We start from the raw sequence: 27,950 nt of genomic DNA, 5'->3' as shown, positions 1-27,950 counted from the left end.
TGACTTCAGCCTCTGCTCATGCAGCCCCAGATACATTAGTTCTGAGCAGCCACAGTTAAGTGCCTGCCAGATTCAAAGTTCCTCCTGCAACTGAGTCTCTGACACATGAACCTCAGCCCAACACATGTGCATGATATTGGTTTTACAAACCTAATACATTTTATTTCAGTAATTTCCAGCATTCTATCCACTCAAGTTCTCTTCAGATACTGATTCCATCAGCCAGCATGTCCTTCCCACATTTTTATTACATCTAACAACTTGATCACAGTGGCAGTCATGTCTGCAACCAATCCAAATACCAACAGGACTTAGGACTAAGGACTGGAGACGGAGACCACGGCTCCCACTGGAAGCCCACCTTATAAGCAATACAGATGCCCTGATATAAGCCCTAGGAGCCTGTCTCCTCCACTCACAGGCCTCACTTGCAGACATGATGTGACTGACTGTGCTCTGCCTCCACTAGGCTGTGAGCTCCAGGCAGCCCTGCTGACCACTGTGCACCCAGCACTTAGCAAAGGGCTGGCACAGAGCAGATGCTCTGGAAATGTATTTGCAAGAAAGGGAGCAGCCAGATAAAAGAAGAGAGGCAGACTTAAAGGAAATAAAAATACCAAAGAAGAAAAAATTACTGTAAGGAAGGAAACCCAACAGAAAAGAAAATATAAAGAGTTAATATGCAGTTATAATTATCGCATGTTAATAAGCCCATCTAACTGTCATCCAACGCAGAATGCTCTGAGGCTTCCACAGGATGCCGGGCAAGACAAGGGATTTGCTGCAATTCAGGTCCCCTATGAAGACACCATTCCCTGACTTTTCTGTCTAGCAAACCTGCAAAAACCAATATAGTCATGTGAATTATACCTCAATGAAAAAACAATCCAGCTAGGCTGAGCATGGCAATTCACGCCTATTATCCCAGCACTTTGGGAAGCTGAGGTAGGAGGGATAATTTGAGCCCAGGAGTCTGAGACCAGCCTGGGCAACATAGAGAGACCCCATCTCTATTTAAAAAAAAAAAAAAAAAATTAGCCAGGCATGGTGGTGTGTGCCTGTGGTCCCAGCTACTCAAGGGTCTGAGGCGAGAGGATCACTTGAGCCTGGGAGGTCAAAGCTGCAGTGAGCCATGATCATGATACTGCACTCCGACATGGGTAACAAAGCAAGACTATCTCTCAAAAAAACCCCAAAATCAATTCATCTAAAAGACTTAGGAGTTTCCGTTGGTGTGTCTTGTTCACAGTGAAGTTTTGCTAGCTTGGCCCCTCTCGGTTTTGCCAAAACATCCATCTGGAATCTACTGCAGTAGCATCCAGTGCCATCAATCGCACAGGAGTGTGTATTTTTGGAGGACTTTCACATCTCATGACATGACGAAAGGGAGGTGGGCCCTGCCTCTTTCCTTTCCTGTCCCAGGGCATCTTTCGGGTGCTCCAATTCCTTGATGTCTGTGGCAGGAAAGTCAGTGACTAAGCTCCTAAGTTTTCTGGTACCTTGGGAGGTGCAGTTCCTCTGGGCTGTGATACCTGAGCTAATTTAGACTGAGCTCTTTTTTTTTTTTTTTTTTTTTTTTTGAGACAGAGTCTCACTGTTGCCCAGGCAGGAGTGCAGTGGTGCAATCTCAGCTACTGTAACCTCCTCTGCCTCCCGGGTTCAAGCAATTCTCCTGCCTCAGCCTCCTGAGTAGCTGAGACTACAGGTGTGTGCCACCACGCCCAGCGAATTTTTTTCTGTATTTTTAGTAGAGACAGGGTTTCACCGTGTTAGCCAGGATGGTGTCGATCTCTTGACCTCATGATCCATCCGCCTCGGCCTCCCAAAGTGCTGGGATTACAGGTGTGAGCCACCGTGCCTGGCCGAGTGAGCTCTTTCTAAAGCCAGCCCATCCCCTCTTAACTACACGGGCTCTGCTTGCCCAGCTGGGTCAGTTTCATGCCCCATGAGTCCCATGCAAAAGGACCACCTCGCTGCTGCCCTGGGAGACTGTAAGGCCCTGTTTTTGTTTATTTGTTTGTTTTGAGACAGTCTCGCTCTGTCACCCAGGCTGGAGTGCAATGGCGCGATCTTGGCTCACTGCAACCTCCACCTCCCAGGTTCAAGTGATTCTCCTGCCTCAGCCTCCCGAGTAGCTGGGATTACAGGCATGCGCCACCACATCTGACCAATTTTTGTATTTTTAGTAGAGGCAGGGTTTCACCATGTTGGTCAAGCTGGTCTCAAACTCCTGACCTCGTGATCCTCCCACCTCAGCCTCCCAAAGTGCTGGGATTACAGGAGTGAGCCACCACGCCTGGCCGGCCCTGTGTTATAATTAGCTTTTTTCTGGGTTTCCTTTGGGGAGAAGGGGCAGAGGGAAATTCCAATCGATCCTACAGGGATGATTAAGGCCAAGGAGCCCAACAGTTTTGTGAGCTTCAGGTCTTCTATGCCTCAGTTTTCCTCATGTATGAAACCGGGTATTAATGAAATCTACCTCACAGAGCTGTTGGGTTACATCCAGGTACACACCTGTAGTCCCAGCTACTCAGAAGAACTGAGGCAGGAGGATGGCTTGAGGCCAGCAGTTTGAGATTAGACTGGGCAACACAGCAAGACCAAGTCTCTAAAAACTAAAAGTAATTTTTGTTGGACATTTGGGTTGGTTCCAACTCTTTGCTATTGTGAATAGTGCCGCAATAAACATACGTGTGCATGTGTCTTTATAGCAGCATGATTTATAGTCCTTTGGGTATATACCCAGTAATGGGATGGCTGGGTCAAATGGTATTTCTAGTTCTAGATCCCTGAGGAATCGCCACACTGACTTCCACAATGGTTGAACTAGTTTACAGTCCCACCAACAGTGTAAAAGTGTTCCTATTTCTCCACATCCTCTCCAGCACCTGTTGTTTCCTGATTTTTTAATGATGGCCATTCTAACTGGTGTGAGATGGTATCTCACTGTGGTTTTGATTTGCATTTCTCTGATGGCCAGTGATGATGAGCATTTCTTCATGTGTTTTTTGGCTGCATAAATGTCTTCTTTTGAGAAGTGTCTGTTCATGTCCTCTGCCCACTTTTTGATGGGGTTGTTTGTTTTTTTCTTGTAAATTTGTTTGAGTTCATTGTAGATTCTGGATATTAGCCCTTTGTCAGATGAGTAGGTTGCAAAAATTTTCTCCCATTGTGTAGGTTGCCTGTTCACTCTGATGATAGTTTCTTTCGCTGTGCAGAAGCTCTTTAGTTTAATGAGATCCCATTTGTCGATTTTGGCTTTTGTTGCCATTGCTTTTGGTGTTTTAGACATGAAGTCCTTGCCCACGCCTATGTCCTGAATGGTATTGCCTAGGTTTTCTTGTAGGATTTTAAGAAAATGTGGCACATATACACCATGGAATACTATGCAGCCATAAAAAATGATGAGTTCGTGTCCTTTGTAGGGACATGGATGAAACTGGAAAACATCATTCTCAGTAAACTATCGCAAGGACAAAAAACCAAACACCGCATGTTCTCACTCATAGGTGGGAATTGAACAATGAGAACTCATGGACACAGGAAGGGGAACATCACGCTCTGGGGACTGTTGTGGGGTGGGCGGAGGGGGGAGGGACAGCATTAGGAGATACACCTAATGCTAAATGACGAGTTAATGGGTGCGGGAAATCAACATGGCACATGGATACATATGTAACAAACCTGCACATTGTGCACATGTACCCTAAAACCCTAAAGTATAATAAAAAATAAATAAATAAATAAATAAATAAAACTAAAAGTAATTTTAAAAAGAAAAACACTTACAACTGCCCAACACCGAGGCAATGCTCAGTCATGGTTAGGTGCTGCCAGCAGCGACTGGGCTCTCCAAGCGTCTTCCTTCAGGCCGCAGTGCCATTTCTTGATCAGGGTTCATGGATAATTTTACATTTCTGAGACCTCCTGTTTGTGCCCTCTGGCCTTTCAACATGCTTCCCCTTTGCATTCTTCCTTAGGCTGCTGTCCCCAGAACGCTACCTTGGAGCCTCCTCCCCTTTCAGAATCTCAGAAAGCCACATCTTGGACTGTCCCTGTCCTAGAATCTGCTTCCCTGAAGTCAGGTAAACATCTGGCTCTGACCAGGACACCCACGCTTGGCTTCCTACAAATCCTGCTGCAGGCCATCCTCCTGTTGACTTGACATCCTGCTGAAGGGCAGATGCTGCTTGCCCAGAATCAAGAAACATGAGTTTGCTTCTCTTCAACTAGGACCCCCTTGCCAGAAAGAACTGGGCCCAAAGGCAGGAGCACCAGTCTTCAGTTTCTTTGTCCTCCTGAGAGAAAGCGTTCTGCCACACAGGAATGACCAACCAGATGACTGCTCTCAGTTGAGCAGGACTTTAAACAATGCAGCACCTCCCGTCAACTGGAGACACCACTCAAGTTGCTCTTATGCTGAAGTGTGTATCTGCCTGCCTCTTAAATGACACCCTGTATCACAGGTGGAACCGACCTACCAACCTGGTGAAGTCACCTGCCCGAGGCCCTCGGATGGACTGAACCTGAGAGCTCTTATGCCCATGACTCTTCAGGTCCTGTGCTCTGGATGTTAAACATACACAGCTTTGAACAAAATAATAATGATCCTTAGGAGGACTGGCACTCCATTAAGAACCCTCACTATCTAAACACAAGTACACAGTACAACTACACTCCTATTGATTCATTTTGTCCTCACAGCCAAGGCAGAAAGGCCTCAAAGGCTCCAATGAGAAACAGCCCTGGAGAAGGGCAGTGGCTTGCCCAAGTTTGTTCAGTTGTCAGTTGCAGATGGGGGCAAAGCCTAGCTAAACACAAAGCCCACAGCTCCGGACTTGCTGCCACTGAAGGGGCATACACCCCAAAGAATTTGAAAGCAGGGACTCAGATATTTGCTCACTATGTTCACGTAGCATTACTCACAATGGCCAAAAAGTGGAAGCAACCCAAGTGTCTGTTGATGGATGAATGGGTAAACAGAATGTGGTCTATCCATCCACACAATGGAGCACTATTCAGCCTTAAAAGGGAAGGGAATTCCAACCCTTGCTACAACATGGATGAAACTTGAAGACATCAGGCTAAGAAAAAAGTGATATAAGCCAGTCACAAAAAAAACTACATAATTCCACATACATGAGGTACCCAGAGTAGTCACATTCACGGAGACAGGAAATAGAGTGGTGGGTGCCAAGGGCTAGGAGAGGGTGAAGGGGAGTTAGTGTTTAACAATGCAGAGCTTCAGTTTGGGAAGATGAACGAGTTCTGTGGATGGATGGTGGTGACGGCTGCAAAAGAGTGTGAATGTACTTGATGCTACCTGACGGAGCACTTAAAAATGGTTAAGATGGTAAATTTTGTTACATGTATGTAACCACAATAAAAAAAGGAGGAAGGAAGCATCTGTCATGATGGCAGAGCCAATGACACACCTGTAATTTTCCCTTGCCTGATCTTCTGCACCTTGTAGTGAATGGAGGTTCCCACCATCAGGTAGATGTCATAGGCCGGGTTCAGAAGGATGTTCTCCAAAATCAGCAGCCTGACTTCTGCAGGGCGTACATTCTTGGCATGAAGAAAAGGCAGACAAAGTGAGGTGTGGACAGGGAATGGGGAAGTGGCGGTGTGAGCAAGAGAAAGAGATGTTTTAAACATGGGAATAGGGAAGTTAAGAGGAAAGAAACAAAATATCATTCCCAAATCCTCACTTTCAGACTCCAGAGGTCCCAGGGGAGCTCCATAAGTATAGCAGGCACCCAGAAAAAGGGCATTACCCAGACTGAGCCCTCACACTGACTGCCCATTGTGCGTGGTTTATCTCTATGTGAAACAATGATTAAACTGGAGTAAAAGAGGAAAGCCAGGGTGAACTCTAGGGATGCTATGGCCACTGGGAGCTCAAGTTCTCTCCGCACAAAAGCCCAAGGTCCAGGGAACTTGAGAAGCCCCAGGACAACGTAAAAAGCAGGAGAGGCATGTGCTGTGATGAGCCCTTGGCTGCTATTCCTTGGCCCCTTCCCCTGCCCACCTTTCACCCCCCGACCTGTGACCTCCTGCCTCCTCAGGAAAACCTGTGGGCAACTTTGCAATGGGAGAAAGATCACTAGGTGCCCTGTCTAGTGCACCCTTAGGTGTACTGGATCCTCCAGAGGCCTGCACCTTTCATTGCCTTTGGCCTGTTTGATGGCACTGTACGTCGTAGAAAAGTGACAACAAAGCAAACGATTCTTGTCCACAGAAACGCAAAAACATTTCCTCTGGTGGAGGCGCAGCTGACTGCCCTCCTATGGGTGTGGGCATTCTGCATTTTTCTGAGTTCAGTTCAGCATGCCTGGTGTCCTGTGGCAAGTCTTTGGATTATCCTTTAAGCCTGCTGTCACAACTAACAGGTTTCCTCACTTAACAACTAGTTAATATCTTCAGTGAGTTCGAAACAGACAAGTGTATTGGGCACCACCATGGGCAGGGCTCTGTGGCGGATGCTTTCCAGCAGGCAGGCAGGGAGGGCCACTGAATGTCTGTGGGCAAGACAGCAATCTGCCTTTCCAGCTTAGCAGTGTGGCTGTACCCCATCCCAGCCTGGGCCCTATATAGAAGCAAACTGTCTCCAGGTACTACCTGCAGAGTCCTACGGGATTAGCCCCTATAACAGGGCATGTCCCCATGTTTCTAAAACCTTCCAGGACTCCCAGATGCAGCAAACCCACTACAGAGAGTGAATCAGAAGAGGATTTCTCTGTCCGCCACTTTACAAAATTAAATGGCAGGCCAAGTACCACCGTGTTCCTGCCTGTGCTCCAGACACTAGGCAAACAAAAATATCTCAGGGTTGCAGCTCAAAACGAGGCACTGGTTGGGTGGACATTAGTCCACATGAACAGGGAAGGAACCAGGATGTTGGATAGACCCACTCCTCACTCTCCTTTCCTCTGGCATACCCCCACTACCCTGAGAATGGGATGCTGGTGAGGCCAGGAAGACATGGGATTGGCTGGGGCAGGGGGTTGAGGAGATCTACACATGGGATCCCTGGGCCACCAGTCTCAGGGCTCCAATGAGGGCCCAAGGAGAGATAGCATAGAAGACACCCAGGAGCCCTGGGTTTTGTCAAAGCCCCAAGTGCTTGGGAGCATCCCTATACCAGCACGGTGGGGGCACCAGTTGAAAACAGGCAAGTTACTGGGAACCTCCTGCTCTTGGACCTCCCCAGAAACTGAGAATGGGCAAATGCTATGCACCCCTAGAGATGCTTTCTGGGGCCTCAACCACCTTTCTTTGTAAGCTGAGGCTCAAACAAACCAAACCAAACACATAAAAATATGAACCCACATCCTGAAATCATGGGACAGCATCTCACTTCCACTATTCAACGTGTTTATGGGGGTGAGCAGGTACCATCAGCCTGATTCCACCCCAGGAAGCCCATTGCCCCCCAGCGCCCCAGGCCCACCTTGTAGACAGCCTCCTGGATGCGAGCCTTGAGCTTGGAGCTCCCGGTCTTCATCCCAGACACCAGGATGGTGTCCCCTTGCTTGGCAGCCTTCTCCATCTCTGAGATGTAAGAAGGAGGGATGTACGTAGACTCCAAGAAAGTGAGGATTCTGGAAAAGGAGCATATTGTCAAAGTTCGTTGATCAAACCCCAACATAAGATTCGTCAGAATCTACCACAGCATTCCCTATCAGCACCTCCTACTGGGGCTGACGCTGAAATAAGGGGTATCCCCCTAGTCAGGGCTGGGATTGCCTAGAGACATGTCCCTGCAGCTTCCTACATCAGAACTGCCAAAGCCCTTGTGAAAAAAGAAGATTCTTGGCCCCTGGCCCAGGCTTTTTCTCCAAGATGCCGGGGAATCTGCATTTTATCCACATGCACACGTGATGTAAATACTGACATGCGAGACCAGCTGCTGAGACCACATGGGAACAGTGCGGCTCGGGAGATGAGGCAGCAGGCCCAAAAGCACAGCCCAGTCACAGCGGGGCCAGCAGCACCCTCACCTCCCTGAGGCTGCTTGTTCCTGTCCCACCTCCCTGGCTTAGTGTCCAGCTCTGGGGAACGATTCTCCATGATGGGTTCCCTAGCCCTGGGGACCGGACGGCACCACGTCTCACTCTTCCTGCGTCCCAGCTTGGGGAGATGTCGGGGACGTGATGGAGCCTGAAGTGTGGGCTGCTGGGCAGGCTGACTCCAGGGATCCTTTCCATGCAGCCTCCCACTTCAGCCTGCATTTACAAACGAGCCCACTGTTCCCCTGCACAAGAGCAATCTGCCGATGCTGGGCCGCACTGTGATTTATTTCCTCGCCCGGTTACTCTAGGTGTCACACGTCAAATTGCAAATCCAGGACAATCCAGCTCCAACCCGCCTTGGCATCTGGGATTTCTGTTAGCATTTGGCTCAGGTGCAGAGCTAGCTGCCTGGAAGCTCAAGGGGCCTGATGTGGCAGGGAATGGGGTGTTGTCAGAAGGGGACAGGGAACAGCATCCCCTCAACATCCAGCGTGTGCCAGGCCCAGAGAGGGGCCCTGAGCAGATCAACCTGCTGAGCTGTACAGTGGCCCTCAGAGGCAGGCACGGGATCCCCTCCAGCTCTGTTTCCCAGGGCAGGAGGCTGACGCTCAGGTGGGTAACATTCCCTGGCTAAGGCCACGGGCAGGAAGCGACAAAGCCAGGACTGGAATCCAGGTCTCTGATTCTCCGGCCCATGGTCATGGTTTTACAAAACACCAGAAACCGCAGAGCTGGTCTAGAAGACTCTGTCTCCACAAGGGCAACTCAGCTCGCAAAGGCGTCAGGACATGAGGATCTCTGCCTGGAGGTGCTGTGAGCTGAGCCCTGGAGAAGGTTGTGACAGAGGAACCACCACATCCCCAACATCCCCTATGGCCCAGAGCAGGACTTTAATGGCGTAATGAAAGACCAGACAGTAAACTCCCCGACAAAGGACTTATAATTATAAAGGGGTAAGAAAGCACAGAGGCAAGTGGAAGAATAGAGTCTCACTTCTGTGATATTCCTGCAAAAGACACAACGTTCAGACCCTGGCCGTGAGGGAACAGCAGACAAACCCAAAACAAGGGCTACTCTACAGATAACTAGACTGTCCTCTTCATAAGCGTTGTGGTGTCCAAAGTCAAAGCCCAGGAGACAGTCCCAGGCTGACAGAGACTAAGAGAAACAGGACACTTGTGGCAGGTGACTTGGGGCTGGGATCTTTATTTTTGCTGAAAAGGATAAAGCTGGGACAAATGACCAAACTTGAGTAAGGTCTGAAGACAGCCGGCATCAGTGTTCGTTTCCTAGTGCCATGACTGCATGGTGGCTGGGCAGGACAACGTCCCTGATGGTCGTGAAGCACATGAAAATCATCAGGGTGATGGGACATGAGGCTGGCAGCCGGCTCTCAGGTGAATGAGGGAGACCACTTTTTGGACTACACTGGCAGATTTTCTATAGGCCTAAAATTGCTGCAAAAGGGGACTCAAAAGATTCAAAAACAACTTTAAAAAAGGGACCATGCTTTTTAAAAATCACATAGCAAATCATGAGGAAGGCGGCACAACCAGGAATACAAGCTCAGACCTGGGAACTGCACCAGCACCGGTAGAGGACCCGCGTGGCGCTGCTCCTGCCCTGTCCCACACGTGGCAGCGCAGTGAGCCATTGACAGGAGGCTTGTGCATCTTAGGAACTGAACTGCTCATTTTCTAACTACAAGTAAATAGCTCTGGGGCCCGTGGCTCCCACATGAGAGTGCAGATCCACGGATCTGAGTTCAGACTCCAGCTCTGCCCTCCCCAAGCTCAGACAAGCGGCTCGGCCTCTCCAAGTCTCAGCCTCTATGACTACTCGATGGAGAGCACAGTGGTAGGCAAGCTCGCGTGGCTGCCAGGAGGATGACACAGGTCAAGACGCTTAAGGTGTCTGCCTCACAACAGGTCTTACTATACTACCGTATGGGCGACTCAGCCTGTTCCACCTGAGACCAGCCAGCACAGCTGGCCTGTGCCCCAGCCAAAACCTGGCTGCCCTTTAACTGGCCCCCCAGAAGTGCAGCCTGGGGCCACCCATACTTTCCCTGTGCCCCGAGACAGCCGTGCACGTCTCATTTCTCCAGCTGGACATCCCAGGCCTCTGACAGCTTCTCACAGGACACTCTCTGTGGGCTGCAGAAGCAGCCAGGCTCCCACACAATGGTGTGAGTGGACCCCATTCCTTAACTGGATGCTCGGAATGTTGCAGGCATCCTAGGAGTCTCCCAGCCTCCTCAATGACCCAGATGAAAGCCCCCCGCTGGTGAGGAGCTCACAGATGTCCCCCTTTCCCCTTCCCTTCAAAGGGGCCGGGCCAGGCCCGGCAGAGGCGCCCCTTACCGCAGTGCATTGTGGGAGTCTGAGAACCTGTCCGCCTCGGAGTCCTTCACAATTGTCCACTCGAAGACCAGTCCAGCCAGAGTGCTGAAGGTGTTCCCTGTAAGAGCAGATGGGAGAGGCAGACAGATATGGAGTTAATTCCCCAGGGCGGAGGGAGGCGTGATGGGAGCTTCTGCCCCATGCAGGAACCACGCTCCACATCACCACCCACCAGGCAGGTGGGTGGTGCACATAGTCAGGAGACTCCTGACATGGTGCACATGTCAGGAGAGGAAACTGAGGCTGAAAGGAATGAAGACACTTACTCATGGTCATGTGACCACCAGGTGGCGAGGCCAGGATTTGAACCTAGGGCTGTCCGATGAAAGTTTGTGCTCTTCCTGCTGTGACTCCCTGCCCTTGACTGCAGGACCAGCTCAGTGCAGTGCATAACACTGCCGCCCCGCACGTCTGTGAGCGGTTTACAATTTAGGAGACTGCTCGGAAACCTGGGCCATTCATTCCTGCTCACCACTTCCTGGGAGTAAACTCCTCTCCCTCCCTGTGCAGGGGAGAGGACCCAGGGTGGAGGGACATTACCCAAACTATCTAGTGTCACATGACTCTTGTCTCTTCACCTTGACTGTGAGACCCCTGAGGTCCTGGGGTAGGTAGGGGGCAAGAAGAGCCAGGCCCAGCCAGCCTTGGCTCTTACGTCCTGGCTTGCTGCCTGGGAGCCTTCTGATCTGTCCTTTCCAATCAAGAAACAGATGCCACATGCAAGTCTAGTTCTCACCTTCTCTTGAAAGGATGAAGATCCACCCATCTGGGCCTCATTCCCTCTGAGGGCCAGAAGCTGCTCGCCCTCTCTAGAAGGGGCCATGCTACACTCCCCACCAGCACCTGATGCTCCATGCCTGTTCCACATCCCTCATCCACACTCCCTTCCTGACCAGCTCCCAATACAAGGGATCTGGTGGCCAAGAAAAGCTGTTTCTACAATGCAAAGGGCACGGTATTTAGAGTCGGATGGGCCTGGGGTCCTGCTTCTCTTCACCCCGATCCCTGGCCCCGCGAGGTCTCAAAGATCGCATGAAACAGTGCTTAGCAGAAGCTCCAGAAAACTCTGCTGCCTTCGCCTTACTTCTCAGGGCATCTTTTATGAAAAGAGGCATCTTCTTACAGTTCCCTGGGTGTCTTTCCGTCAATGTGAGCAACTGATCACAGGAAGACAACCCCCATCTGTGATGTACATACATGCGGGAAGATTTTTTCTTAGAGGTCCACAGCAGGATTTTGAGCAAATGAAAAGTCTATGGTTTCCCGAAAATTAATCTGTCTTCCTAACATCCAGGGCATTAGGTGAGGATGGTGGATATGAAAATCCACACCAGCGAAGCAAATCGGCTGTAAGACATGAGTCCTCTAGTTCAACCCCTGGATGCTTCGTCTCCATCGGATGAGGGCTTGAGACCCTTCCCGCATACCCCAGGGATGAGGAGCTCATCACCCAGCACAGCCTATTCCTCTGTTCAACAGCTCTGACTGTGAGAACCTTCTTCTGCACACTGAGCTGAAACGGGGTGCATATGGAGTACTGCTGGCCCCAATTCCGCTGTCCGGGGGCAGAGCCCAGCAGGTTGGCTTAGCAGTGTGCTCAGTGAGGGGAGCCTGGGCTCCAATTCCACCTTCTCGGGGAAGAGCCCAGCAGGCCGGCTTTGCAGTACGCTCGGTGAGGGGAGCTTGGGCCCAAATTCCTGCCTTCCAGAGTCAGAGCCCAGCAGGCTAGCCTTACAGTGTGCTCAGTGAGGGAAGCATGGAGTCCCTACAATAGTGTGACCCAGTAACCAGAAATGCAAGACTGCAGACCACTAGGCAGGCCACTCCCTTAACACAAATACATGCCAACACCCCAAGAGTCCTGAACAGCTACCCTGGGGCTTCCACCCAGCTCAGCTCCAAGCACGGCTCTTCTCTTCTGTAAAATGGGGATGAAAATACCAATGCATGGGGTTGGTGGGAAGATCCAATTGAGAAAGCACCCCCGTGACATGTCCAGTGTTCACAACGGTCCGCCTATGGACAAGGGGATGGAGGTGGGGGAGGCCCTGCTAAGGGGCTCTTAGCAAGGAAAACGGTGGGAGAGAATCATGCCTGCAGACACTTCAGGGCTGCACGTGGAGCTCTGTTTTTCATCATCTTTGCTCCCCCTAGTCTCTGCTGGAAGAACACCACATTCAAATGTGGAAGAAGAGTTGAATGTGTGGTAATTTCAAGGGCAAAAAGTGTCCTTAGGCTTCTGTAAGTTACCTGCTCCAGCAGGTGCACACACAGGACCGAGTGCAGGATTTGCAGGGCTCTGTGCAGATGAGAACACAGGGACCCTCGTTCATGCATGGGCCTGCCAGCTGCTGGCCACTGGCTTTCTCTCCCGCCAGCTGCTGGCAACACGGCCAGACCCAGCTGCGTGGGCTCTGGGGATGTCAAGGCAGGCATCTGCCTTTCCAGGGCCTGCTGCAGGTGGGCACCCCTAAGGGTAGCAAGGGGGAAGGGAAAGCTCTCAATAAATCTGTGCCCAAAGTTTTGCTTTTTCCACTCTAAAAGAAGCTATCAGGGCCGGGCGCGGTGGCTCACGCTTGTAATCCCAGCACTTTGGGAGGCCGAGGCGGGCGGATCACGAGATCAGGAGATCGAGACCACGGTGAAACCCCGTCTCTACTAAAAATACAAAAAAAAAATTAGCCGGGCGTGGTGGCGGGCGCCTGTAGTCCCAGCTACTCGGAGAGGCTGAGGCAGGAGAATGGCGTGAACCCAGGAGGCGGAGCTTGCAGTGAGCCGAGATTGCGCCACTGCACTCCAGCCTGGGTGACAGAGCAAGACTCCGTCTCAAAACAAAATAATAAAATAAAAAATAAAATAAAATAAAAGAAGCTATCAGTACCTACTATGTGCAACAGAGCCCTTGACCTTGAAGGCTCACAGCCAAGTTTAGATATTAACCAGGAAAGCCAGGGGTCCAGTCTCCAGAGGATCCACCTCCCCTGTTCTGCAGGAGGGCTGAAGGAAAATGTTAGGCAATTCAACCTAGCAAACATTTACCCAATGCCAGCCGGGCCCAAAGTCCAGTGTCAGGCACAGAAGAGTCCAGAAGAATGAACTGATTTCAGTTATGTCTTCCTAGTGCTGACCTTGACAAGCCACAGTAGAAAATGCCTTGTATCCCAGGGCGGGGGGCACTGCAGAGCTGAGGGACATCGAAGGGAAGAACAAGTCCCACCTTGGGCAGCCAAGGAGGGCTCCCTGGAGGAGGGGACACCCGAGAGGCAATGCCAGAGGAAGCGTAGCTTCTGAAAGCAGAGTTCAGGAGGGGAAGGTGCTCCAGGCAGAAGAGACGGGATAAGGAAAGGTGAGGAGGGGGCATCTTTGGAGACCCTGAGCTAGTCCAGTTCTGCTGATGCAAGAGGCACGGGTGGGCCAGGAAATAGCTGTGAAAACCTCTGCTTAAAGTTTTGCTTTTTCCACTCAAAAAGAAGCTATTAGTACCTACTATGTGCAACAGACAGAGCCTTGTCTGGAGGCGGGCACTCTGCAGGTGGCTTCTGGCCAAAAAGGCAGATCCCAGCCATGTGGAGAGGGCCCCCAATGCCCAGGAAAATGCAGCAGTAGGAGACAGCCAGTGCGTCCAGCGGGAAACAACTCAGGCGACAGAGTCGGACATCCTGGATCCCAGCCCCTACTCAGCCACCCATGAGCTGTGTGACCGTGGGCAAATTACTGAAGCTCTCTGAGCCTCAGCTTCCTCATCTATATAGTGGGCATCAGACCATTTATAAGCACAATAAGACATTGTACTTACTAAGGGGACAACATACTGCCTGGCACCCATGGGCAGCCAGGGTGCCACTGTTCGTTGAGCAATTCTCTTTCTTGACATTCATCAATACAGATAAGGCACATCATTTCTGGGACTGCCAGCCCCTCAAAGGTTCTAAGGGTCAAGTTCATCTTCACAGAGGAGACTCTGATCAGAAAAGAGGTCACAAGCTCAGAAAAAAAGGCAAAAGAAATGATGAAGGTACTCATCAAAGTATTGTAGGGCGAGGAGGACCAAGTAGAAAGCATGATGTGGGCGAGGAGGGAAGTTATCCATTTCCTTACTGCAAAGGTGGGGCCTTGACATGGGCTATTGATGAATGATCCAGTCTGTGGAGACCAGATGACGTCCTACTCTGGAACTGGCTGCAGGGGCCATCAACCCTCCAGGAGAGGGGGGGACTGCAAGAGGAAACCATCCACGGCCGCTGGGCACCATCCTGGCATAACAGTGGCCTGGGAAGGCCAAGGCAGGCACCTCCCCAATCCCGACATCCCCACCACCTGCCTGGGGAGAATGGATACACATTCAAGAAAAAGTGACACAAAGGGGGTTTAACTAGAACCACAAGCAATAGCAAGTGCTGGCCAGGACGTGGAGATCATGGCACCTTCACACACTGCCCCCAGGAATCTGAAACAGGCTGGAGTGCAATGGTGCCATCTCGGCTCACTGCAGCCTCCGCCTCCTGGGCTCAAGCGATTCTCCTGCCTTAGCCTCCTGAGTAACTGGGACTACAGGTGTGCGCCACCACGCCTGGCTTATTTTTCTATTTTTAGTAGAGACAGGGTTTCACCATGTTGGCCAGGCTGGTCTCGAATTCCTGACCTCAAGTGATCTGCTCGCCTCGGCCTCCCAAAGTGCTGGAATTACAGGCATGAGCCACTGCACCCAGCCTATATTTCCTTCTTTTTGTGGCTAAATAATATTCCATTGCAGGGGTCAACTGCGTTTTGTTTTTCCACTCATTTGTTGATGGGCTCTTGGGTTGTTTTCACATTTGGCAGTTATGAATAATGCTGTTATGAGCATTTACATGTGGACATGTATTTTCCGGTCTCTTGGGTAGGAGTGGAATTGCCAGGGCATAGGATAACTCTGTGTTTAACTGTTTGGGAGCTGCCAGGTACTTCTTTCCCTATAGCAACCCTGGTGCCTGGATAATGCCCAGTTTGTACAAAGTGCTCAGAGAAACACCCCCTGGCTTACTGAGTATTCACACAAGACTGAACACTGTACATATTTCTCACTAAATCCTTATGGTCCCCAGGACAAGCAACACTATCTCAATCTCACAGGTCAGAAGGCAGTGTCAGAGGTTAAGGACCTCATCTGATGAATGGGTAAGTGGGGAAGAAAGGGTCTGCTAGTGCTCTAAACAGTAGTTTGCCCCCCCAGGGACATTTGGCCATGTCTGGGCCATTTTTGATTGTCATGGCTTGGGAGACACTACTAACATCTAGTAGGTAGAGGCCTGGGATGCTGCTGAACATCCTATAATGCACTGACAGCCCGCATCACAAAGAATTATTCAATCCCAAATGTCAATCAATACTATCTAGGCTAAGAAATCCTGATCCAGAAATTTTTTTTCAAAAACAGGAGCTAGAGTTGTCAGAAAAGGTTTCAAAGACAAGGTGAGCCTTGGTTTGGGCTTAGTTTTGGGGCAGATCATCTGAAAGGCATCTTTTGCCTGATTTTTATCTTCTCTGACAAGAATTTTAACCTACAAAGTTTCCCTTACTGGCTGGGTGCGGTGGCTCATGCGTGTAATCCCAGCACTTTGGGAGGCTGAGGCAGGTGGATCACCTGAGGTCAGGAGTCCGAGACCAGCCTGGCCAACTTGGTGAAAACCATTTCCACTAAAAATTTAAAAAAATAAAAAATAAATAAAATAAAATTAGCTGGGCGTGGTGGCAGGCACCTATAATCCCAGCTACTCGGGAGGCTGAGGCAGGAGAATCGCTTGAACTCGGGAGGCAGAGGTTGCAGTAAGCCAAGATCGCGTCACTGCACTCCAGCCCGAGCAACAAGAGCAAGACTCTGTCTCAAAAAAAAAACAAAAAAAAAAGTTTCCCTTACTTCCTTTAAGAGATCACCTAGAAGAATTCCAGCCTGAAAACAAGCCCATATTTGACTCTAGCAAGGTGAAGATGTGAGGTCAGTGCCCTGGGCCAGCAGCATAAATGTGACCTGACCCACACACATGCCCTGAGGTCTGGAACAGGAAGCCACCACCCGACCTAAGAGCCACAGCAGGGAGCCTCTCCCTGCCTCCCATCGCTGCCAAGAATGCTAGCTTCCCCAAGATGTGCTGCACCAAGGACCAGCACTATGACAGGCAGGGTCTGGCTCCAGGGTCACAGAGCCACAGCTCTGAGCACACAGGCCCCGCTGCAGGGGTTCCTGAGTGCCAGGAGTGACCATGATTCGACACCACCGAGGGCCTGAGACCCACCTCAGAGGTGGTTTCTGCCTCTTCAGCATCTCCCCCAGCCCCAACTTCACCTGCCTGACCAGAGCTGCCCTCTAGGGACCTGCAGGGTTGGATGCCAGAGGAGTGGAGAACGCAGAGAGGCCAGGGTCATGGTGGGGGGATGATCTAGCATGGGCTGCAGAGGACAAACAGGCAGGGGACATCCTCACCTTCGGAGTCCAGGGCCTGGATCTTCAGCTCCAGGGGGGAGTCTTCCAGGTAGAGCTCGCGGGTGGTAGAGACGATCTGGATGTCATGGATGAGATCCACAATGGCATCACAGCGCAGGACCTGGCCTGTGGCTGGAGGAACCCCAGAGAGGGGTCAGCACCAAAGACAGTCCCCGCCCCTGGCTCCACTTCCAAGCCTTGCAGGCTTACACTCTGGCAAAGACCACAGTGACCACCAGCTTCACCCTCAGAAGCCAAGCAGTTGCCTTGCACACAGCCCCACTGAAAGTTAACAGGGACTACCAGAAAGGAAGGGCTGTGGGGGCCTTGTCACCACCCATTCTGGCTTTTCCAGCAGGGCACCAGCATTTAAAGCTGTGGGCAAGGAAAACTTAGTTTCGTTCAGGGTGTAACCATTCAGTGAAGTGACAAGGGTTATAGTATAGTATGACGAGTTCCCATCCCAAAGACGAGAGCCCTGTCCCTTCACTGAGATTAGGGATTACGCTGGTGGTTTTTGGTTTTCACATATGCTGGTGTTTTTATAAAAGACTATCAACTATAGTACAGAAGGGGCTGGTGGGCACACCCAGAGATTTTTTTACTTGCTCCATAAATAAGGTATGTAAATGGCATTACCTGGGGAGCCCTCAAGTGTAAGGATAGCAGCAAGAGATACAAAATTGTTCTAACCATTCTCGAGGTATCATATAAAAATACTTGTGCACTTTAGTGTGGTTTTCTTGCACAGCAATACAGTCCCATGTATCAAAAGCCTTAAAAGTATTCAAGGTTGGCCAGGCGTGGTGGCTCACGTCTGTAATCCCAGCACTTTGGGAGGCCAAGGCAGGTGGATCACTTGAGGTCAGGAGTTCAAGACCAGCCTGGCTAATATGATGAAACCCCATCTTTATTAAAAATACAAGAAAAATTAGTCAGGCATGGTGGCACATGCCTATAATCCCAGCTACTTGGGAGGCTGAGGCAGAAGAATTGCTTGAACCCGGGAGGCAGAGGTTGCAGTGAGTCAAGATCACACCACTGCACTCCAGCCTGGGTAACAGAGCGAGATTCCATCTCAAAAAATAAAAATAAAAATATTCAAGGCTGTGGCCCAGAAAAACTGGGAATTTATCTTAAGAAATAATGTAAAAGAACTCTAATTTGTTTGCTATATAAAAACATTTATTTTTATATGTAACACTGAAACAAACATCTGAAAACACTCTAAATGCCCAATACAAGGGAATGCTTATAGGACAACCTCCTGTTAAGAATATTATTTGGGCCAGGTGTGGTAGCTCACACATGTAATCCCGCCACTGTGGGAGGCCAAGGCAGAAGGGCTGCTTGAGCCCAGGAGTTTGAAACCAGCCTGGACAACATAGGGAGACCCCCAACTCGCCACAAAAAATTTTACAAATTAGCTGGGCATGGTGACATGCACCTGTGGTCCCAGCTATTAAATACTTGAGAGGCTGAGGCAGGAGGACTGCTTGAGTCCAGGAGGTTATGGCTGCAGTGAGCAGTGTTGGAGCAACTGCACTTCAGTCTGGGTGACAGAGTAAGACACCGTCTCAAAACAGCAACAAAAAAAAGAGAATATTATTCAGCATTAAAAATCATTGTATGGGCCAGGTGCGGTGGCTCGCGCCTGTAATCCCAACACTTTGGGAGGCTGAGGTGGGCGGATCATGAGGTCAGGAGTTGGAGACCAGCCTGGCCAACTTGGTGAAACTCGTCTCTGCTGAAAATATAAAAATTAGCCGGGTATGGTGGCGCATGCCTGTAGTCCCAACTACTCAGGAGGCTGAGGCAGGAGAATCACTTGAACCCGGGAGGCAGAGGTTGCAGCAAGCCGAGATCACGCCACTGCACTCCAGCCTGGGTGACACAGCAAGACTCTGACTCAAAAAAAAAAAAAAAAAAAAAAATCATTGTATGGTAAAATGGAACATGTCCTATAATCTAAGTAGGGAAAAGCATGATAGAAAATTATATTGTTGTTGTCAAACTACTTTACAACTAATATAATAAATTAGATACGAGGAAGGAAAAGGAGTGATTTCATAGATTAGGACAACTGTCATAGTAATGAGTTGATACCCATTAAGAGTTATTTAGGTAACAATAATTTAGAGATTTAGCAAGCCAGCCTCCACAAAAAGGAACATGGTACAAAGTGCTGGCACAAGTCCTGGGATGGGTGTTGCCTGCTGGGTGCCTGTCTCCTGCCTGGGTGTCCGGCCACCCAACAAGAGAAAGCCTTGCCATGGGCTCAGGTAGCCTCTGGGACCCTGGGTCTCAGTGGGCGTTTCCCTGTCTCTGGCTCCCACCGGGGATCACACACAGCACTCAGCCCTTACTGATGTCACACACAGCACTCAGCCCTTACTGATGTCCTCTGCGAAGATGATGCTGGTGAGGCGGGCAGGCTGGGTCAGGCGGGCCTGCACCACAGCCTTCTGGGAGCACTGCTGCTCGTCCAGGCCCAGAGGCTCGATGCTGGCCACCTCCGGCCGGGTGGACAACCTGCAGTGGAAGAAGACAGCATTTACTCTCTGGAGCTGCACTGCAAGGCACAGTGGGGTCCAGACAACAGGCTGTGGCTCCTGTCTAGGGCACAGTCCTGGACCCAAAGACAGAAGTGAGGTGGGCCGCCTAACACCAGCTTCAAACCCAGAGGAGACGTGGGGCCCTGCCAAGGCCTCTCCAGTTAAGACCTCCACAAGCTGAGGGCTCCGGGCCTGTGCACATAGTCTGCATGGAGCAAATCAAACAGGAGACCTCAAACCTGGAAATGACCTCGAGGTTCAACAGATGGCCACCGTCCAAGACTCCTGCAGATGTGGGAGTCGTTCAGTACCAGCAAGAAAGCTGCTCAAGGGATCCCATGAGGGACACGTTGCATAGGGAGGGGTACAGGCAGGCATCTCGACCGACCTCTAGCCCAGGCCTGGCACACAGCAGGCTCCAGGCATCAGCTTCCAACCCCAACGGGTTTCACTAACCCTGGGGATCACTACTTGTAATGATAACCACGACCATGAGCTCCCAGTGCCTGCGGAGTGGATATGATAGCCACAGTGGGGAGACAGACAGATAAACACATGCACAAATGAGCCCAGACGTCTGTGAGCCAATTTCCCCGGGGAGGATAACAGGAGGAAGGATAACAGGAATGTGTGGGGAAAGCTATCTGCTGTCAGCGCCTCAGTTTCTCATCCATGGCTCAGGATAACTGCCCCAGGCCCAGGTGAGAAGGGGACGAGAGGCAGAGCACAGCAGACTCCACATTGAGCATGACCAGCTAGCACGTGCTGTCTACAGACAGGCACTCAGGCCTAGTGTACAGGGCCTCCAAAAGAATGCCACGCAGGACCTGGGGTGAAGCAGGGCCATGGGAAGCGGCCGGCCATGCTGCCCTCAGAGAGCTTATAGTGTGACCAAGACCCCAGGAGGGGCCACTAAGCTGTGCCTGGTGCTTGTCTCTCGGGGCCGCACCCGGCACAGCACCAGACATAGAGCAGACACTCCAGGGTCTCTGCATCCTCCCTAACTTTGCCTAAACTCACTGGAACATCCACAGCCGCGAGTATTCTGAAGGAGACTTGTCAGAAACTGCCTGGTGTCAAAAAGCAATGGTGCGTGGCCAGGTGCAGTGGCTCATGCCTGTAATCTCAGCACTTTGGGAGGCCGAGGTGGGCAGATCACCAGAGGTCAGGAGTTCGAGACCAGCCTGGCCAACTTGGTAAAACCCCGTATCTACTAAAAATACAAAAAATTAACCAGGCTTGGGACGGGCGCGGTGGCTCACGCCTGTAATCCCAGCACTTTAGGAGGCCGAGGTGGGCGGATCACGAGGTCAGGAGATCGAGACCACGGTGAAACCCCGTCTCTACTAAAAATACAAAAAATTAGCCGGGCGTGGTGGCGGGCGCCTGTAGTCCCAGCTACTCGGGAGGCTGAGGCAGGAGAATGGCGTGAACCCGGGAGGTGGAGCTTGCAGTGATCCGAGATTGCGCCACTGCGCTCCAGCCTGGGCGACAGAGCGAGACTGCGTCTAAAAAATTAACCAGGCTTGGTGGTGTGTGCCTGTAATCCCAGCTACTCGGGAGGCTGAGGCAGGAGAATGGCTTGAACCCGGGAGGCAGAGGCTGCAGCGAGCCAAGATTGGTCATTGCATTCCAGCCTGGGCAACAGAGTGAGACTCCGCCTCAAAAAAAAAAAAAAAAAAAGGCAAGGGTGCGGAACACACCCAGACAGATGTCCCACCTTCTGGCTGGATGCCAAGTGTCTTCCCTGGGCCAAGCTGGCACAAGGCCCCTTCTAACACACCTGAGCATGCCGACCACTCCGACACCACCTGGCCACAGTGGGCTGCAGCAGGAGGCCTGCAAATGGACCTTGGAAGTTCACGGAAAATGAGCCGCACCCATCAGTGAAGGAAAGCAATCTACACCCCGGAGGAAGTGTCTATGGCCCCTCGTGGATTTCTTCCAGGAAAATAGCACGGCAGAGTCGAGGAACACAGCAAAGCAGGCACAAGCACACACAGGAGACAAGAAGCAGGTGCCTGTTAACCCGGCCCATGCCCACTGGAAACACTCCATCCAACCATCCAACTGCTGACAGCCCTAGGGCCCTATGGTGTTTTTCGAAGGGCTTTAAACTTCCCACACACAAGCACACAAAAGAGAGTGTGGAAACAAAGACAAATTAGAAAATTCACACGGGGCAGTAGAGGCTAAGGAAACTCAACAAATCCTGGGTCCTAGATTCTATCTGGGGGCAGAAAAAGGAGCCTGTACTTTCTACTGAATTTTGCCATAAACCTAAAACTGCTTTAAAAAAAAAAGTCTACTCTGCCAGGTGCAGTGGCTCATGCTTCTAATCCTAACACTTTGGGAGGTTGAGGTGGGAGGATCATTTGAGCCCAAAAGTTCGAGACCGGGCTGGGCAACAAAGTGAGACTCCATCTCTACAAAAAACATTTTTTTAAATTAGCCAGTTGTGGTGTGCACCTGTGGTCCCAGCTACGTGGGAGGCTGAGGTGGGAGGATCTCTTGAGCCAAGAAGTTCAAGGCTGCAGTGAGTTATGATTGTGTCACTGCACTCTGCCTGAGTGACAGAATGAGGACCCATCTCAAGCAAACAAACAAGTAGAATAAATGAATAAATATAAAGAATAAAGAAAATAAAGTCTATGGAGGGGAAGAGAATTCATCATTTCCCACTCCTGCCTTTAAAAACACTGTGGTATATATCATTCAATGGCCCCTGGGAACTGGGATCTGGGGTCCTGGTCTGGCCTGTAATCCCACACCCTCTCCTAGCCTCTGTCTCCTCAACAAAATAGAGACAACCACTCTTTTCTTGCTTCATAACAGCAGTGTATTAATCTTAGACACAGGCCCAATAAATGCAAACAGAGCTCTTCCTATCCAAGTAAAAGAAGCCTGAAATTCTCCTTGAAAAACTCCCCAAGCTCTTCCCTGGGCTGCCACTGAGATGCCCGGACAGCCTGCAGAGCCCAGCTGCAGTCACCATACCTTTCATGTCCATGTTGCAGGACTACATTAAGGACCCATACAAGCCTGAGATAGCCCTGCACAACAGACATGTAACACAGGCCATGTTTTCATTTTCCATCAAAAAAAAGTAACAAGTGAGATTAATTTTTAATAAACCTTGTTTTTTAAAGTAGTTTGAGGTACATAGCAAAACTGAATGGAAAGTACAGATTTCCCATACACGCCCTGCCCCATGCATACATAACACTTCCCTCAACATCCCACCAGAGTGGTGCATTGGTTACAATGGAGGAGCCTGTGGTGACCTCACAATCACTCAGAACAACTGCAGCTGACATGAGGGTGCACAGTAGGCATCCCATGTCCTGTAAGTTTGGACAAATGGATAACAACCCACACCTGCCATGGCAGTATCCTTCAGAACAGCACCACTGCCCTAAAAGTCCTCTACACTCTGCCTATTCCTCCTTGTTTTTAAATCCCTACTAAAAAGTCATATTTTAAAGAAAATATGTGATTTACCCCAACACATCCTAAATATCATGCTTCTGACATGTAGTACTGGCTGCATTTTCAGAGCTCACAGTCACACGTCTTAGTCTGTTGGGGCTGCCATGACAAACATCACAAACAGGGTTTTTCCAACAACAGAAATTTATTGCTCACAGTTCTGGAGGCTGGCAGTCCAAGATCAGCTGGCATACTGGGTGTCTGGTGAGGGCCCACTTTCTGGGTCATGCCTGCTGTCTTCCCACTGTTGTCACATGGCAGAAGGGGCGAGGGAGCTCTCTGGGGCCTTCTGTATATGGGCACTAATCCCAACCATGAGGGCCCCACCCCCATGACCCCATCACCTCCCAAAGGTGCCACCTCAAATGCCATCGCCTTAGGGATCCTCAAATGCCATCGCCTTGGGGATGAGGTATCAACGAGTCTGGGGGGACACAGACATTCATTCACGTGGTGAGTGGTTCCAATGCTGGCCTGGCTCTGAGGCCTGGTCTCCTGGTGGAGGGCCGTGCAGGCCCAGGGCTCTCATGTCTTGGGGTCTCTGTGGACACCTCCGACCCCTGCCCAGGCTCTACTTGGGAGGCAGCGGGTGCTGAGTGCTCGTGACCTTCAGAGCCTGGGGGACAAAAAGCAGCCTGGCCTGGCCTGGGAAGGCTTGCCTCAGCCATCTAAGGTGGCTCCCACCCCTCAGGCCCCAGGGCCTGGGGCTTGATCCCTGCATCCCCTCTTCAGCTGGCTGAGCTCTGTGCAGCAGGAGTGAGATTCCGTCCTCCCAGGGCTTCCTCACAAGCAGACCGGGCCACGTCTGGCCTCTGCAGATCCCCGCTCCCCTGGGGCCTGCTCTCTCTGGGTCAGGACCCACATCAGAAGCAGGGGCAGCCCATCCCAACACCTCCCAGAGGCTGCAGGCAGCTCAGCCTGGTTTTCCTGTGACCAGTGTGAGTGTTCCTTTCAGTTATCTGACTTCCTTCCCGGGCATTCTGAGCCCACCCATTGCTTTGGGCATGTCTTTAAGGGGCACAAAAGAACCACAATAGCCACCAATTCCGTCCTCATCTGTAAGGCAGGGCCCCCACCCACCCTGCCTTCCTCACAGGGGTGTGTAATGCTGGATGAAAAAGCACAACAGAAAGTGTCTGCCAGAGAATTACAGAGGGAAAGGTTTTCACCAAACTCAGAGAAGGTGGAAGTGGAAATGCTGGGGGCAGTAAGGAGGAATTCACTTTTATCCAGAAGGTTTTATTTCTTTAAAGAAAGATTGGAAACCAATACAGGTTGTTACACTGGCTAATTCTGATGGTAGGAATATTGGTATTCATTATATTATTATTTCTTTTCTGTGTTATTCTAACTTCTAAACGAAAATATCTTCCCCCTAATGTTAGTTGTAACTTAGAGAACTACTGCTATGTCCTCATCTTACAGATCGGTAAACTGAGGCTTAGGAAAACGGGACTGGTTTAAGGCCACGGAGGCCAGGCTAGGACACAGGGGTTCCAAGCCCAAAAGCAGGATGCTTTCTGCTATCGGGGCCACGCAGAAGCGCCCTCCCTCCTAAGGGCTGTCTCTGCACCTCACAGCTTTCCAGGATGGGCCTTAGAAAAACCCTATAGGTGACCCTATTCAGGTTGGCTCTTTCCCAGGCTGGGAATGAAAGAGCTGGCCAGTAATGTGCAAGTGGGGAATGTTTCTGTTTCCAGGATCTGGGGAGAGAAGAATTACATCTACATGGAGGGAGGGTGGGTAATTCCTCACAGACATGTTAGTTGATCAAACCAACCCAGGCAAAGAGAGACAGGGAGTGCAGGAGGAGATAAGAGAGGTGAGGGCAGGCAGGAACAGCTCGTTTCTGGAGAGCACTGAGATATCCAAGGACTGTTTTTAATTAAAAGTGTGCTGGTGGAGTGTGAGGATTAACTTTACATGTTAACTTGACTGAGCCACAGAGTGACCAGATATTTGGTCAAACATCAATCTGGTCATTTCTCTGAGGGTGTTTTTGGATAAGATTAGCATTTGAATCTGTGGCCTGGGTAAAGTAGATGCCCCCTAATGTGGGTGGGCCTCATCCAATCAGGTAACAGCCTGAACAGAACAAAAGCCTGAGCAAGGAGAATTCCCGCTCTGGGCCTCGCAGTCATCGAGTGGGGATGTCAGTGTCCCTGCCTCCAGACTCGAGCTGAAACACAGGCTCTTCTGGGTCTCGAGCCTGCTGGCCTTCAGACTAAAACTAAACCATCAGCTCTCCTGAGATTCCAGCTGAATGCAGCTCTTAGGACTTGTCAGCCTCCATAATCATGTAAGCCAATCCCTTATACTAAACCTCTCATATACATATGAGGAGGGTGTGTGTATAAGATATATATATATAGGCTATATGTATAGCCTATTGAATATATGCATATGAGCTATATATATGTGATATATATGTCCTATTGGTTCTGTTTCTTCAGAAAACCCTGACTAATCAGGGAGGATATAAGAAATGAGAAGGGCAACTGAGGAAAAAGAAGGGTACCATGTATCAGGCCCAGAGCTAAACATTTCTATTTATCACTGAATCCTCCACCAGCCCTATATGGGAAAACCGAACTGAGGCTCAGAGAGGTTAAGTAATTTGCTCAAAGCCACACAGCTGTCAGCAGCAGGGCCAGCTATCACAGCTAGGCCTGGGTGACTCCAGATCAGATACCTCTCCCATTCCAGGAGCATTTTCCTCAGGATATGACACACCCACCACCAGTTTAGATGATGCACAGATGAGCTATTTTTTACCAGACTCATTATGCATTTTAACTATTACATATTCATTTAAGTGTTTTAGGAAAAACAAATATACCAAACTCATGAGCTCATAAATGTTAATACGAAAGATAATGTCTATGTTTTTTAAAAAGTGAGTCATTTTGAAGGAAATGTTCAGTAAATTCTAGTATAGGTAGTATATAAAAGCAGCAACATTTTAATCATGGCAATGAAGTGACTGCAGTCCCCACCACCCACTACTGAGGCACACCTCGGGGACGCGTGGGTCCAGGGAAGAGGGGAACCAAGCCCTGCAACACCAGCCATGCCTTCCCTCTGGTACGGAGTCTGATATAAGCTGCCATTCTCCAATTTCTGGGAGCACAGGGGCAGGGCAACATCCTACACTGATATCAGGAACTCTAAACACCAGACAGGCCTCTCCCTGGTTGGCTGGGACCCACTGTGAGGAACAGAGGAACTGCTGGAAGAGGCACATGGCTACAACAGCTCACACAGTCCCTGACTGGTACAGGCTCTGGGCCACAGGTGGCCCATGCAGCCGCTCAGCCCATACTCAAAACCGGGTCTGGAGACACAGCACTCAAGGACACACAGGGCCTCACTAAGCAGAAAAGGCAGGGTCTGCACATAGGGCTCACTGGCTGAGACGCCAACACTTTCATCTGCCACCCACTAAAGCTGGGTCAGCCCGCTCATAGCCCAATTCCCTTGGATTCCACATCAGGTTTGGCCAAAGAAACAGAGACCAGTGACTTTTCTGCGGAAAAGCCCTCCCCTGCCCATCCAGTCTAAACGAATAGCCACTCTTCTAAAAGGACACTTGGTCCTCTTGCCTGCACACCTGTTGTTCTTCCCTACACCTCAGCAGGTGGGTGGCATGTCTGCCCCACCCTCCCACTCACCAACACCTCCACCTCACACCCCCCCACCCCCGCCCCCCGCCCTGCAACGCATGGCAGGCTTCATAGCTGGGAGTGGTGCATGTGGCTTTCCCAGGGACCCCTTGTGCAGTGCAGCAAGTAGCCCTCAGTGATGGGGACATGTCTCACTCGATTCTCTCATCTGTTGGTATGTGTGGAATGAGAGGTCATAAGACAGATGGGTGCTGCCACTCACCAGCTGCGTGACCTTGACCAAATGAGCTAACCTCCCTGGGCTGCCACATCCTCATCTGCACAATGGGAATGAAAACAGCACCTATGCAAAGCACTGGGCTGGGATAATATATATAAAGCTCTTGTCACAGCTCTCAGATCTAGGAAAAAGGAGGGGGCTCCCAAATGAAGGAGTTGTGGTCCTGCAATGTTTGGCATGATTCTGACCACAAGAACTTTGCTTTTTAAAGAAAGGAGAAAAGCTGGGTGAAGTGGCTTGTGCCTATAGTTCCAATTATGCAGGAGGATGGCTTGAGCCCAGAAGTTCAAGGCATTGTGATTATTACTGCTTGAACCTGTCCTTCCTCTTCCCTGAAGGCTGACCCTAAAGCCCTAGGGTCAGGGCCCTCCTCACAGGCCTCCCAATGACACTACCAAGGCATCCTTAAAGCCTGAATCAAAGATTCAGGCCCAAAACAGGGTTATTGGCCCAAGGTCGCACTGCTGGAAAGAGCCTGAACCACCTGCCATCAAATCCAACCTCTGTTCCGAAGCCCCTGCCTCCCACTCCTCCCTCCCTCCCAGCTTCCCCACCTCTGTTCCTCTGCTGATGCTGGTCCCTCCACCTCATATGACCTCTTGACCCACAGGTATGCTGTCCAACCTTCTCTGCTCACCAAACACGGCAACTCTTCCATGGACTGTCCCTATCTGCATCACCCATGCCCCTCCTATCAGCTGCCATGGCACCGCTGGTCCTCCTTGGGGTCTCTAAGCATTCATCCACTTATTGAAACCATAAATACTGGGCCTATTAGTGATATTTAAGGTAGTGTTCTAGGTGCCAAGGACACAACTAAGTACAGACTACACATTAACCTCTACCTTCACGGAGCTTTCACTTTAGTGGAAGGAGAACAAGAATAGACAAAATGAATGAGTGAAGATGGGATCTTACTAATGACTAAGGACTGATAAAATGGTGGGAGGACAAGGGCTGCCACCTTCCATGGACACTCAGAGGAGGCATCACTGAGGGGGCACTGTGCGAGCAGAGACTTTAAGGACAGGCAGGCACGGATTCTATCAGGTGTGGGTGGTGAATGTTCATCCATGGAGACAAATAGATGGCTTTTCTTCTTTATTCTGTTAACATGGTAATTACA

General features: G+C 50.5%; 1 protein-coding gene across 1 annotated transcript in view; it reads right to left on the bottom strand.

Moving 5' to 3' along the window:
* The window catches only part of NUP210 (nucleoporin 210), a 107,716-nt gene that overhangs the window by 67,600 nt on the left and 12,166 nt on the right, over nt 1–27,950 (bottom strand). Inside the window, exons 2-6 of the mRNA XM_055259255.2 lie at nt 19,273–19,409; nt 16,878–17,009; nt 10,379–10,475; nt 7,454–7,604; nt 5,436–5,568 (exon numbers count right to left, since the gene is read on the bottom strand). Coding sequence (XP_055115230.2) covers nt 5,436–5,568; nt 7,454–7,604; nt 10,379–10,475; nt 16,878–17,009; nt 19,273–19,409 — 650 coding nt within the window. The remainder of the gene's footprint in view (nt 1–5,435; nt 5,569–7,453; nt 7,605–10,378; nt 10,476–16,877; nt 17,010–19,272; nt 19,410–27,950) is intronic.

The sequence above is a fragment of the Symphalangus syndactylus genome, chromosome 21 (genome assembly GCF_028878055.3).
Source record: "Symphalangus syndactylus isolate Jambi chromosome 21, NHGRI_mSymSyn1-v2.1_pri, whole genome shotgun sequence".
Taxonomy (NCBI): Eukaryota; Metazoa; Chordata; class Mammalia; order Primates; family Hylobatidae; genus Symphalangus; species Symphalangus syndactylus.
This window is presented reverse-complemented; position numbering and strand designations above follow the sequence as displayed.